General features: G+C 36.2%; 2 protein-coding genes across 3 annotated transcripts in view; one reads left to right on the plus strand and one right to left on the minus strand.

The window, feature by feature from the left end:
• FRAS1 (Fraser extracellular matrix complex subunit 1) overlaps positions 1–15,013 on the plus strand; it is a 545,529-nt gene that overhangs the window by 124,423 nt on the left and 406,093 nt on the right. The gene's annotated exons all lie outside the window — the stretch shown is intronic.
• LOC123251326 (pseudouridine-5'-phosphatase-like) lies at positions 6,806–8,040 on the minus strand. 2 transcript variants are annotated; one of them, XM_044680565.1, is made up of 2 exons: positions 7,771–8,040; positions 6,806–7,641 (listed from the first exon to the last, which is right to left on the minus strand). In XM_044680565.1, exons 1-2 carry the CDS (start codon positions 7,946–7,948, stop codon positions 7,235–7,237), a joined length of 585 nt encoding a protein of 194 aa, XP_044536500.1. In that variant the 5' UTR covers positions 7,949–8,040; the 3' UTR covers positions 6,806–7,234. The 2 variants fall into 2 exon arrangements, with proteins under 2 accessions (XP_044536500.1, XP_044536499.1); XM_044680564.1 differs by having other exon boundaries at positions 6,806–8,040.

Here is a 15,013-nt window from a genome sequence, read left to right on the forward strand (position 1 = left end):
TCTCTCTTTCTTTCTTTCTTTCTTTCTCTCTCTCTTTCTTTCTTTCTTTCTTTCTTTCTTTCTTTCTCTCTCTCTTTCTCTTTCTTTCTTTCTTTCTTTCTTTCTTTCTTTCTTTCTTTCTTTCTTTCTTTCTTTCTTTCTTTCTTTCTTTCTTTCTTTCTTTCTTTCTTTCTTTCTTTCTTTCTTTCTTTCTTTCTTTCTTTCTTTCTTTCTTTCTTTCTTTCTTTCTTTCTTTCTTTCTTTCTTTCTTTCTTTCTTTCTTTCTTTCTTTCTTTCTTTCTTTCTTTCTTTCTTTCTTTCTTTCTTTCTTTCTTTCTTTCTTTCTTTCTTTCTTTCTTTCTTTCTTTCTTTCTTTCTTTCTTTCTTTCTTTCTTTCTTTCTTTCTTTCTTTCTTTCTTTCTTTCTTTCTTTCTTAGATTCAATACTGTGTATTTGGTTCAAAGGCAAAAGAAGGGTATTTAAATGACTTGCCTAGGGTCACACAGCTAGAAAGTCACCAAAGCCAGTTTTAACACAGGACCTCCCATCTCTAGACCTGGCTGTCTATCCACTGAGTCACCTTGTTGTCCCCTCAATATGTCTACACTGGAGATCTCCTTACAAGTTGAAATAGAGCCTTTACATGACATCTGAATAAGTTGGGAGTCTTGTCCATTCCAGACTGATCTAATTGAATCATCATCTGATCTTCATCTTTCTATCTCCTGCACAAAGAATAGTTTGAGATTTTTAGTTAAGGTTATGCTAAAATCAAAGTAAACATCAGTAGTATTCCCCTGTTCTACTAGCTTGTGGTTACCCTGTTTAAAAAGGAAACAAGTCAGTCAGGGAAATGGCAAACATTTATTTTGTGTTGCTATATATGAGGCTTTGGGGACAGGAGTACAAAGAATGAACCAGCTCCACTCATAGGAACTTATATTCTAATGGAGGAAAATTTAATTTCAGTCTCAATTTAAGCATATGCAGCATAAACACAAAGTTAATAAAAACAAATATATATGAAGTTGTAAAAACAAGATTATTTAGATAACTAAGTTTATCTGGAAGAACAAAAGATCAAGAATATAGAAGGAACTAATGAAAAAATGTGAAGGATGGTGGCCTAGCAGTACCAGATCTTAAATTGTACTATGTATCAGAACAATATGGCTAAGAGATAGATGGGTGAATCGATGGAATAGACTAGGAGTAAATGACCTCAGCAAGCTAGTGTTTGATAAACCCAAAGACCCTAGCTTTGGGGACAAAAACTACTGGGAAAATTGGAAAACAGTATGGGGAAAATTGGGTTTACATCAACACCTCACACCCTATACCAAGATAAATTCAAAATGAGTAAATGACTTAAATATAAAGAGGGAGATTATAAGTAAATTGGATGAACATAGACTAGTATACCTGTCAGATCTATGGGAAGGAAAGGAACTTAAGACCAAGCAAGAGATAGAGAATATTACAAGATGAAAAATGAATAATTTTGATTACATTAAATTAAAAATGTTTTGTACAAACAAAACCAATGTAACCAAAATTAGAAGGGAAGCAATAAACTGGGAAAAAATTTTATAACAAAAATCTCTGACAAAGATCTAATTTCTCAAATTTATAAGGAACTAAGTCAAATGTACAAAGAAAATCAAGCCATTCCCCAACTGACAAATGGTCAAGGGACATGAATAGGCAGTTTTCACATGATGAAATTAAAACTATCAATAATCACATGAAAAAGTGTTCTAAATCCCTTCTGTTTAGAGAAATGCAAATCAAAACAACTCTGAGGTACCAATTCACACCTATCAGATTGGCTAATATGACAGTAAAGGAAAATAATAAATTTTGCAGGGAATGTGATAAAATTGGGGCACTAATGCATTGCTGGTGGAGTTGTGAATTGATCCAGCCACTCTGGAAGGCAATTTGGAATTATGGCCAAAGAGCTTTAAAATAATGCATGCCCTTTGATCAGCAATACCACTACTGGGTTTGTACCCCAAAGAAATAATAGAAAAGGGTTGTACAAAAATATTCATAACCATGCTCTTTGTGTTGGCAAAAAATTGGAAAATGAGGAGGTATCCCTCGATTGGGGAATGGCTGAACAAATTGTGGTATTTGATGGTGATGGAATACTATTGTGCTATAAGAAATAATGAACTGCTTGATCTCTATATGAATTGGAAAGACTTCCATGAACTGATGCAGAGTGAAATGAACAGAACTAAGAGAATATTGTCTAGAAACTGAAACAGTGTGGAATGATCAAATGTAATCAACTCTGCTACTAATAGCAATGCAAAGATTTAGGACAGTGGTTCCCAAATTTTTTTGGCCTACTGCCCCCTTTCCAAAAAAATATTACTTAGCCCTCTGGAAATTAATTTTTTAAAAAATTTTAATAGCAATTAATAGGAAAGATAAATGCACCTGTGGCCATCACCGCTTCCCTGGATCACAGCAGCACCCACCAGGGGGCGGTAGCGCCCCCTTTGGGAATCACTGATTTAGAACAATACTGAGAAAAAATGTTATTCACATCAAGAGAAAGAACTGTGGGAGTAGAAACACAGAAGAAAAATATTTTGGTTTATCACTTGTTCATATGATTTGGGGTTTTGGTTTTAAAAGATTATTCTGTTACAAAAATGAATAATATGGAACTAGGTATCAAGTGATAACACATGTAGTGATAACACAATCCCAGTAGAATTGCTTGTTACCTCTGGGAGTTGGGGGGGAAGAGGGAAGGGAAAGAAAATAAATCATGTAACCATGGAAAAATATTTAAAAAACCCTCAAGATTATTTGGGATGGAGGTCACTAACACTTGGAGGAATCAAGGAAGGCTTCATGGAGGGATGCCCTTTGATTGAGGAATGGCTAAACAAATTGTGGTATCTGTTGGTGATGGAATATTATTGTGCTAAAAGGAATAATGAACTGGAAGTATTCCATGTGATCTGAAATGACCTCCAGGAACTGATGCAGAGTGAAAGGAGCAGAACCAGGAGGACCTTATACACAAAGACAGATACACTGTGGCACAATCAAATATAATGGATTTCTCTTCTAATAGCAATACAGTGATCCAGGACAATTCTGAGGGACTAATGAGAAAGAATGCTATCCACATGCAGAGAAAGAACTGTGGGAGTAGAAAGAAGAAAAACAACTGCTTGATCACATGGTTCGATGGGGACATGATTGGGGATATAGACTAAACGATCACCCTAGTGCAAATATTAATAATATGGAAATAGGTCTGGATCAATGACATATGTAAAACCTAGTGTAATTACTCATTGGCTATGGGAGGGGGTTGGGAGAAGGGGAGGAAAAGAAAATGGATCATGTAACCATGGAAAAATATTTTAAATTAATTAAGTTAATAAACTTAATTTAAAAAAAGGAAGGCTTCATGGAACTTGAGCTGAATCTAAAAGGAAGAGGGAAGCTTTGAAGCAGAGATGAAGAGGAAGTACATTTCAGACAAGTTGGAGCTAAGTATTGAAGTTCTTTAAAAGCTAGCAGAGAAGGTAGGATTTTATTTAGAAATCCACGAAGTTAATTGAGAAGAGAAGTGATTTGATCATATCTTTAAGGAGTCAATTTGGCAGCTGTGCAGAATGGGTTGGAATGAAGAGAAGAAGGAAAGCCAATTGAAGGCTGTTACAATAATTTATGTGCGAGAAAATGAATGATGTGAGGAAAGAGAGAAGGCTTGGTTGCAAGAGATGTTGGGAAGGTAGAAATGGAAATTATGGATAATGTGTCAGCAAAGAAGATGGAGAAGGAAATGTAGGAAGAGAGAGAATCATGGGAGACAATTGTGATAGAAACCCATTGAATAAGAAGTATCCAGAAGGACCATAGTGCCAATCTACTAGCAGAGAAGTTGAGAAGGATAAAGTCTGAGAAAGACCACTGGATTTGTCAGTTAGGTGCTCATTGATTACATACAGTGACTTCAAGACTGTCAAAAGAAAGCACCACAACTAAACAATTGAAAGCTAATGGTGCAAAGTTATCAAGAATAAGCTTAGTTCCAAAGAAAAAATTCTGAGAAGAAATGCCACTCTGATTTGAAGAGATAGAAAGAGAGCCCAGTGGTGGGGGACAATGAACAGGGTGCCATTTTTTTGGATGTCATTTTTTTGAGTGATTGCTTATCCAAAATTTTTTCTCCTTTCCTCTTTTTTTTTTTTAAATAATTCTTTCTTATATGAGATGGCTCTCTGGGTGGAGGGAGGGACACAAAAGAAAATCTAGGTGATATAAAAACAAAAGATAGCAATAAAGCTCAGTTTTTATTGTATTTAATTTTAAAAACCCTTACCTTCCATATTAGAATCAATAATAGGTATTGGTTCAAAGGCAGAGAGTGGTAAGGGGTAGTCAATAGGGCTTAAATGACTTGTCCAGGTCACACAGCTAGGAAGAGTCTGAGGTCAGATTTGAACCCAGGACCTTACTCTCTAGACCTTACTCTCAATCCACTAAACCTCCTCACTATTCCCCAAAGTTCAATTTTTAAAAAGAATTTAAAAAATGAAGTAAAAAAAGGGAATGGTAACTTTGGAGAAAAGAAAATCTGATCTAACCCATTTTTGATGAAGTTCTGCTGGCTCTTCTTCACCAAATATCTCTTCAATAGCTCTAATAATCTAATATATTAATAGCTGATACTCAGCAGTTACACCCATCATTTCTTTTTGAACAGATATGATTGTTTGGAAGAACACATGTTTTGCAAGGTTAGGTGATTTCAACAGCTTTGTCCAATTTAATAAAGGGACTACAGAAAGTAAGGAATGGTCAGATCATTGCCAAGTGCTACCTATTCATGCATTTTTCCTTTGTGAGTACTGAGTCCCTTTTTCCCTCTCTGATTTATTCTCTTCTTCCACCTTACTCCGTGGCTTTCCAAGGGCAAAAGTTAATTGTCCATAAACTAGGGGGAACTTTCAAACTTGGAAACATTCATGAGCATCATTGTTAGAGATCAGACATGCATGAATGGTTTTAATACTATTTCAGGTTCATTACTTACAGTTCTTTGTGTTTTTCTTTTAGAGAATTGCCTATAGCACCAAGTCTGAATTCCTTGACCTTTCATTTGAAGTCTCCTATTTCATGGAAAGAGTGATGGCTTTCAAGTGAGGAGATCTCTCTCTTGTCTTGGCTTTGCTGCTGCTTTATTGAGCAGTCAATTAATAACTTACTAACCAACCAATAACCATCAATAATTTATTAAATGCTTCTGTGTGCCAAGTATTGATGATACAAAGAAAAGCAAAAAACATAATCTCTTCACCCAAGAATCTCACATTCTAATGGAAAGAGACAACATGCAAATAAGCATATAAATGCAGCATATATATATAGTGCAAATGGAAGGTAATCTCAGAGGGAAGGCAATGGGGGAAAGACTTAGAAAGCAGGATTTGAGCTGAGTCTTTTGAAGGAAGCCAGGAGGTGAAGGTGAAGAAGGAGAACATTTCAGACATAAGGTTTGACCCATGAGAATTCATGGAATTAAAGAGATGTTCTAGGAACAGCAAGAAGGCCAAGTGTTGGTTCATTGAACTTATAGGGGAGAATTAAGCATAAAAAGTCTGGAAAAGTAGGAAAAGGTTAGTTTATAAAGGGCTTTAAATGCCAAATGGAGCATTTTATGTGTGATACTTTAAGGACCACAGAGCTGCTTGGGTTTATTGAGTGGAGGTAGTAGCCTATTTAAACCTGAGCTTTATGAAAATTACTTTGGCAGCTGAATGGAGGAAGGATTGGAATGGAGGGTGCCTAAGGAAAAGAGACCACAATTTCAGAGTGAGGTGGTGAAGGACTTATGCCAAAGGTGGCAGCCATATGAGTGGAGAGGAGAGGGAATGCATGCAAGAAGGATTGTGAAGGTAGAAACAATTAGAAGGAAGAATGGAAATAACTATTTATTAGGCCCCTGTTATGTCCCAGATACTGTGCTAAAAGTTTTACAAATAATATTCACATTTGATCTTCACAACTCTGGGAGGTAGGTGCTATTTTTATTCACATTTTACAGTTGAAATAACTGAAACAGAAGTTAAGTGACTTGCTCAGGGTCATATAAGTGTCTTACGTCACCAGTTGCAAGGCTTGGCAGTCTTGTGGCAAGTGATGTCAGCTGCTATTAACTTGGATCATCTTATTGATAAAAGTATTAACATACTGAAAAGTTAGCTGCTCTTTTAGGGTGACTCATGAGAAGGCTTTATACTTATTCTATTTAAAGTCAGTAGCCTTCTTGGTCTGGCCAAATCACTATTTGCATTTAGAATAGTGGAAGTGACACTTCAAGTTTGTTCTCTGGCTGCCCTCACAGATTTAGCACAAAAGAAAAGTCAAAGATCATAAGAAAGAGCATCTTTGTCTTTCCAATGTAGCCTGTTTTCATGTTCATTTTGTCCTTTCGTACTGGACAAGGACTGAGTTAGATGAATGCAATCATTTAAGTCTCTGGATTGGAATGTCAGAAGATACTCCTAGACCATTCAGTGTTTAACAAAAACCTTACTTACTTAGAAAGGATATTCAGCAAGGATACAGCAATGATTCAGATGAGTACAATTCTCTTGTATTTGCTATGGTTGCCCTCTTGGTCTGAAGGGTATGGCAAGCTTGAGGGCTCCTGACTCTTCTTTGTATTGGGGAAACAGGAACTTCTATCTACAGTTTCTGCCATAGCCCCTTTGACCAGTTAAGCCATGGATAGTTTCATTGCTTTTTTTTTTTTTTTTTTTTTTATTTTTTAAAAGTTTAATTTTTTTTTGTAATAGCAATTTGGCATTTACTAAAATAAATTCTCTTCATTGATTTTACTGAATATTTTCTAAGTAAGCCTAGACATGCTCTCTCTTTGGTAGGAAAACGTAAATCACAGGTAGCAGGGTATTTTTTAGATTAGTGCAGTTAACTCCTGATTATTTAGATGTTAATTATGATTGCCTTTTGATTCATCTTGGCCATTTTCATTGTTTATTCTACCTCAAAGAGGTCAGGGCAGGATGAATTCATTGAATTACTTGGAAATTACAGTACATGATATGATGGGAAGGAGTGGCTAAATTATTGGCTAACAAACTTTTTTTTGATTATATGTTGCCTTTCTTATCAGTTCCTCATTAAAATGGAAAAAAATCCAAGATAACAAGTAGGGGAATAATGCTACAAAACAGATCATCATTAGAATTATCTTTCAATCATATGGTGGCAAACCAAACAACTCTGGCTTAAAGTCCTCCAGTGATTTCAGCACCAAGGTTGCCTTTCTTGTAAGCTCTGGGTTTAATTGTTCATCTGGAACCATAACAACCTGCATTCCAGCTGCAAGTGCTGCCTCAACTCCATTTGGAGCATCTTCAAACACAAGGCACTTTTCAGCAGGAGGAGCAGGGGAAAATCTCTTTGCACAAGTTAGAAACAAATCAGGCTCCGGTTTGCCACTCTTCACATCAGGGTCATCACCCAGAACAAGATGATTAAATAAACTAAAAAATTCTTTGTGTCTTCCTGTCTTCCATTCAAATGACAATCCAGCTGAACTAGTAGCAACAGCAATAGGTATACTGTGTCTATGTAGATGATTAATCAGCTTCTCAACACCTGGCATAAATGTAGTTGTTGGAAATATTTGTTCTTGTTTCTTTTTGCTTTCTGTCAACAGTTCCTCTTTGGTTAATGGAAGATCCAGGACTTCTACAATAACCTGGGCTGCATCCAACGCCTTTTTACCCATAACCATAGCTTTCACATCCCACGTATATTTCTTTCCATAGCAGTCACAGATTTCCTGGAATATCACTGAATAGAGTCGCTCCGTATCCAGAAGGAGGCCGTCCATGTCAAAGAGCAGGTGGGTGACCGGCCGCAGCGGAGGCGCAGGAGCCAGGCCGGGAGCCCGAGAGGCCATCGTGCCCAGGGCGTTGGTCTGTCGCGAGGGCCAGAGCGGCGGGGAGCCGAAGTTTGCAGCCAAGGGCTGGAGGGAGGAGGAGGAAGAAGAGAAAGTGGGGGAGTTTCATTGCTTTTTAAAAAAAAAGCTCTAGGGCAGCTGGGTAGCTCAGTGGATTGAGAGTCGGGCCTAGAGACAGGAGGTCCTAGGTTCAAACCCGGCGTCAGCCACTTCCCAGCTATGTGACCCTGGGCAAGTCACTTGACCCCCATTGGCCCACCCTTGCCACTCTTCCACCGAGGAGCCAATACACAGAAGTTAAGGGTTAAAAAAAAAAAGGCTCTATCTTCTTTCTTAGAATTGATACTAAGTATTGATTCTGTGTGGTTAGAAATATCTTGAACCCCTAAAACTACATTATCCAAAATTCCTTTCTGTATTACCTAGAATGCTTTTCCCTTTGTGTACATTTGCATCTTTACGTATTGGTTTATAAGTTCTGAAACTCCTTATTCTTCCTCTCTTCACAAGAGCTGCTGAAGTTAGTTTAGCACCTTTTCACTCTATTTTTTTTATTAATAAAACTTTATAAAATATAGTACTTAGCTTTTGCAAATTAATTTTAATATTCACAATTCCAAGGCAATAGTGTGGTAAGGTTTAGGCAGTTGGAGTTAAGTGACTTTCTCAGAGTCACACAACTAGTTAGTGTCTGAGGCCAGATGTGAACCCAGGGAAGATCTGTCTCCAGGCCTGGCTCTCTATCCAGTGAGCCCTCAAGACTTATTGTTACTAACAATGTGACCCTTTGGAAATTATTTGAACTTTCTGAGCCCCAATTTGCTTACATATTTAAAAAAATAAAATGAAGAAATAATGGGGATGATAATGCTCATATATGCAATATTCCTTTTCTTTTGAGAAGTAGAATTTGAAAGATCAGAAATTAGACCATTGTCTTTATTAGAGTGTATTAGAGAAGAAATAGGTGGTATAGTGGATAAAGTACCAAGCCCAGAGTTAAGAAACCTGAGTTCAAATTTGGCCTCAGACTCTTATTTATCTGGGTGAACCCGGGCAAGTTACCTGCTTACTTCAGATTCCTCATTTGTAAAATGAATTGGAGAAGGAAATGGCAAACCACTTAATATCTCTGCTGAAAAAACCTCAAATGGAGTCACAGAGTTAGACATAATTGAAAAATGATTGACCAACAAAATTTAGAGTGCCTTGAACATAGTAAGTAATACATAAATGCTTTGAATTGAAATGAATTTGCAAAAAAATCTTTCCTTATCCTCTCCCTGTGGCAGTAATTAATTTTGGTGAAACGGTTAAACTTCTCCAGCTTTTTCCTGTCCCCTTTGCCATAATAAGTGACTGTTTTTAGCTGCCATCATTTTATTTGGAGATTATGCCTGGTTGGGCTTGTTTTGCTATACCTTGAATATTTATCATCAAAGATCCTTGCATTGGCAGTAATTAGTTACCATTGTTTCCTCTCATGAGAATCATTCTTTCTGCTCAGTGATAGGCAGGAGTTCAAACTAGGCTCCTTTTATTTCTAGACTAGAATTAGGTAATGTGACCCATCCTTCTCTTTGACAGTTTGGATGACAGTTTCCTTTCCTACCTTCTAATATAGCTCAAGGACAAGGAGTAGTGGCTAGAATTTTAGTGGACAGAAATAGTGGGTGTTGGAGGGAAGTTATTGAACACTTACTAAAATGGTAGGAGAGGCTGGAAGCAAGGAGGCTAGTGAAGAGAGAAGAGAGCTTGGATGGCCTGGGCACTTCCTGGAAGTTCCAGCATAGATCTTACCAATTGGATGAGAGGACTATAGGGGTGGAAGAAGCTGTAGGAATGTAGGAATGGTGGGATCCCTGTGGTAAAAAGGCTGTGGCTACAGAGGTAGAAACATCCCAAGAGTTAGCAGCCTAAGCCTATAGAGAATTCGACTGTTATTAATGTTCAAATTTGGGGAAAATGCTATTCCTCTCTTGAGAAAGAACTGATGAAATCAGAATGCAGATTGAAGTATATAATTTTTCATTTTATTTTCTTCATTTTTTATATGAGTCTTCTTCTACAACACAATTAATATGGAAACATGTTTTTCATGATAGTACATATATAACTTATGTAAAATTGCATACCATCTCAGGGAGGGAAGAAAAAGAGGGAGGGAAGGAGAGAAGTTGGAATGTTAAAATTGTTTTTGGGGGCAACTAGGTGGCTCAGTGGATAGTCAGACCTGGAGATGAGAGGTCCTGGGTTCAGATGTGATCTCAGACACTTCTTATCTCTGTGACCCTGGGCAAGTCACATAACCCCAGTCGCATAGCCCTTGCCACTCTTCTATCTTGGAACCAGTAATTCTCAGTATCAATTCTAAGATAAGAGTTATTTTTTAAAAATTGCTTTGGCATATAACTGGAAAAATATTATTGAACTTGGAAAAAATTCAAAAGAAAGCTCAAATTTTGGAATCTCAACTTCCTTTAAGTCTTAATCAAAATCTTATTTTCTACAGGAAAAATATTCCCTAACCCAACTTAATTCTAGTGTTTTCTCTCTTTTAATTATTTGTTCTGTGTGTGTGTGTGTTTCCCCTATTAGATTTTAAGCTTCTTAAGGACATGGAAATATCTTTTGCCTGTTTATATCCCTAGGGATTAGTTAGTGCTTGGCACATAGTAAGTGCTTAATTAATGTTTACTTATTGATTGTATCCATTCACTCATATTACCTTAACTGGGATAATCTGTACACAATATGTTCATAATTTCTATCTTATTTCTTTGATGTAGCAATTCTTAATCTAGAGGAAGCATAAACTTTTTTTGGTATAACTTTGGTTTATATGGTTTCCTTGATATCTGATGCTTTTTATTTTTTATATTTAAACACCTGCTCTCTTAAGAGAAAACAAGGAAAATTTATTCTGGAAGGGGTCCATCCTTCACCAGGTTGCCAGAGGTGTTTATGATACAAAAAAAGATTAATAGCCCTTATACTTGTGCCTACCAGTTGTTTGTTTACTCCCTTGAAGTCCCCCAACCTTAAAAGGCAGGAAAGTCTTAGGTTTTGCATTTCCTTTACATATTAGGGTGTCTAATATGGTATGGGTCACAACCGATTGTTTAATCCTGTATGATCCTTATCTATAAAGTGCCTACCCAATATACTTTCCCCACCCTTTTTAAATTTAGAATATTTTTCCATGGTTACATGATTCATGATCCCCTTCCTCCCCCTGTTCTTTCTTCCCCACCTCTCGAAGCTGACAAGCAGTTCCACTGGGTTATACATGTATCATTGTTTAAAACCTATTTTCATGTTATTAATATTTGTAGTGGAGCAATCCTTTAACATCAAAACCCAAACCATACTCATATTGCACTATATGATTGATCATATATTTTTCTTTTTCTTTTTTTGCCACTTTATAATATAGTATATTTTTAATTTTTAATTTTTAAATTTAGATTATTTTCTAATGGTTCATGAATGAATGGTTACATGATTCATGTTCTTTCCCTCTTCTCAACCCACCCTCTTACCCCCTCCCCCAATAGCTGATGCACAATTCCACTGGGTTTTACATGTATCATTAATCAAGACCTATTTCCATATTATTGCTAGTTGCACTAGGGAAATTGTTTAGTGTTGGCATCCCCAATAATATCCCCCTCAACCCATGTGTTCAAGTAGTTGTTTTTCTTCTGTGTTCTACTCCCACAGTTCTCCCTCTGGATGTGGATAGTTTTCTTTCTCATAAGTCCCTCAGCATTGTTCTGGATCATTGCATTGCTGCTAGTAGAGAAGTCCATTACATTCGATTTTACTACAGTGTATCAGACTCTGTGTACAATGTTCTCCTAATTCTGCTCCTTTCACTCTTTATCAATTACTGGAGGTCATTCCAGTTCACGTGGAATTCCTCCAGTTTGTTATTCCTTTGATTCCATCACCAGCAGATACCACAATTTGTTCAGCTCTTCCCCAGTTGAAGGGCATACCCTTGTTTTCCAGTTTTTTGCCACCACAAAAAGTGCAGTTATAAGTATTTTTGTTCGTGTCTTTTTCCTTATGATCTCTTTGGGGCATAAACCCAGCAGTGGTAAGGCTGGATCAAAGGGCAGGCAGTCTTTTAAAGCCCTTTGGGCATAGTTCCATATTGCCATCCAGAATGGTTGGATCATTTCACAACTCCACCAGCAATGCATCAGTGTCTCAATTTTACCACATCCCCTCCAACATTCACCACTTTCCTTTGTTGTCATATTAGCCAATCTGCTAGTTGTGAGGTGATACCTCAGAGTTGTTTTGATTTGCATTTCTCTAATTATAAGAGATTTAGAACACTTTCTCATGTGCTTATGAATGGTTTTGATTTCTTTTATCTGAAAGTTGCCTATTCATGTCCCTTGCCCATTTATCAATTGGGGAATGGCTTGATTTTTTTGTACAATTGATTTATCTCTTTATATATTTGAGTAATTAGACCTTTGTCAGAATTTTTTGAATAAAGATTTTTTCCTCAATTTGTTGATTCCCTTTTAATTTTGGTTGTGTTAGTTTTGTTTGTACAAAACCTTTTTAATTTAAAGTAATCAAAATTATTTATTTTACATTTTGTAATTTTTTCTAACTCTTTCTTGCTTTTAAAATCTTATCTTTCCCAAAGATCTGACAAGTATACTATTCTGTGTTCACTTAATTTACCTATAGTTTCCTTCTTTCTATTCAAGTCATTCACCCATTCTGAATTACTTTGGTGTAGAGTGGGAGATGTTGATCTAAACCTAATCTTTCCCATATTGTTTTCCAATTTTCCCAGCAGTTTTTGGCAAATAGTGGATTTTTGTCCCCAAAGCTGGGCTCTTTGGGTTTATCATAGACTGTCTTGCTGATGTCACTTATCCCAAGTCTATTCCACTTATCCTCCCTTCTGTCTCATAGCCAGTACCATATTGTTTTGATGACCACTGCTTTATAGTACAGTTTAAGATCTGATACTGCTAGGCCATCTTCCTTCATGTTTTCTTTCATTATTTGCTTTGATATTCTTGATATTTTGTTCTTCCAAATGAACTTTGTTATAGTTTTTTTCTAACTCAGTAAAAATGTTTTTTGGTAGTTTGATAGGTATGGCACTAAATAAGTAAATTAATTTGGGTAGAATGATCATTTTAATTATGTTAGCTCATCCTACCCATGAACAATCAATATTTTTCCAATTGTTTAGATCTAGTTTTAATTGTTTGGAAAGTGTTTTGTAGTTGTTTTTGTATAATTCCTGTGTTTGTTTTGTTAGATAGATTCCTAAGTATTTTATATTGTCTAGGGTGATTTTGAATGGCATTATATAGAAATGCTGATGATTTATGTACATTTATTTTGTATCCTGCAACTTTACTAAAGTTGTTGATTATTTCCACTAGTTTTTTAGTTGATTCTCTAGGAATTTTTTAAGTAGACCATCATATCATCTGCAAAGAGTGATAGCGTGGTCTCCTCACTGCCTATTTTAATACCTTCAATTTCTTTTTCTTCTCTAATTGCTACTGCTAGTGTTTTTAGTATAATGGTAAATAATAGAGGTGATAATGGGCATCCTTGTTTCACTCCTGATCCTATTGGGAAGTCATATTATTCAATTTCCAATTAATTTTTGATTTGCCTTTCCATATGCTCTTACTAATTATTATTTTTTATTGCATTATGATCTGAAAAGGTTGCATTTATTATTTCTGTTATTTTTCATTTGTTTGCCATATTTCTATGTCCTAGTGCATGGTCAGTCTTTGAGAATGTGCCATATGCTCCTGAAAAAAAGGTGTATTCCTTTTTGTCCCTATTTTTCTCCACATATATCTATTAGTTCTATTTTTTGTAGGATTTAATTCACCTCTTACCTCTTATTTATTTTTTGGTTTGATTATAGATCTAATAGAGGAAGGTTTAAGTTTCCCACTAGTATAGTTTTACTAATTTATTTCCTCCTTGAGCTCTACCAGTTTCTCCTTTAGAAATTTGGATGCTATACCATTTGGTGCATATATGTTAAGTATGGATATTTCCTTATTGTTTATACTGCCTTTTATCAGGCTGTAATTACCTTCTCTATCTCTTTTGATCAGATGTATTTTTACTTTAACCCTATCAGTTGTCAGGATTGCAACTTCTGCCTTCTTTTTCTCAGTTGAAGCCCAATAGATTTTGTTCCATCCTTTCACCTTCACCCTGTGTGTCTACATGTCTCATATGTGTTTCTTGTAGACAGCATGTGGTAGGCTTTTGGTTTCTAATGCACTCTGCTATTTGCTTCCATTTTATGGGAGAGTTTATCCCATTCACATTCAAGTTATGATTGTCATCTCTGTATTCCCCAACATTTTGAAGTCCTCTCCTAATTCTGCCTTTTCTTCTTTTGTTGTTTCCTTTTAAACCAGTGGTTTGCTTTTAATCAGTCCCCCTAATTCCTACCATTATTTCACTTACCTTTCCACCCCCTCCCTTTTTGTTCCCCTCTTGTTATTTATTTATTTATTCATCTACCCACCCACCCATTTATTTATTTGTTTGCTTGCTTGCTTATTTACTTATTCGTTCATTTGTTTGCTTGTTTGTTTATCTGCTTATTTATTTGCTTGCTTGCTTGCTTATTTATTTACTTATTCATTCATTCATTCATTTATTTATTTGTTTGCTTATTTATCTATCTATCTATCTATCTATCTATCTATCTATCTATCTATTTATTTATTTATGGCCAATTAGATTCCCTCCCCCCCTCTTTCCCTTCCTTTATATACTTCCTGCCCCACTCCCCTCCCCCCTTGGTTTTTTCCTTCTGCTTTTCCCTGTAGTGTAAGATAGAGTTTACTACTCCAATGGATCTAGCTGCTCTTTCCCCTCAGAATTGATTCCTTTGAGAGTAAGTTTTAAGTATTACCTATTCCTTTAAGTTTCTCTTGGTGCCATCTTCCATTCCCCCACCCCTTTTCTTCCTTCCTTCCTTCCTTCCTTCCTTCCTTCCTTCCTTCCTTCCTTCCTTCCTTCCTTCCTTCCTTCCTTCCT

The sequence above is a fragment of the Gracilinanus agilis genome, chromosome 6 (assembly GCF_016433145.1).
Source record: "Gracilinanus agilis isolate LMUSP501 chromosome 6, AgileGrace, whole genome shotgun sequence".
Lineage (NCBI taxonomy): Eukaryota > Metazoa > Chordata > Mammalia > Didelphimorphia > Didelphidae > Gracilinanus > Gracilinanus agilis.

Excerpts from the sequence above, each read along its gene's own strand:
- LOC123251326 (XM_044680564.1), bottom strand. The coding sequence starts at position 7,948 with ATGGCCTCTCGGGCTCCCGGCCTGGCTCCTGCGCCTCCGCTGCGGCCG.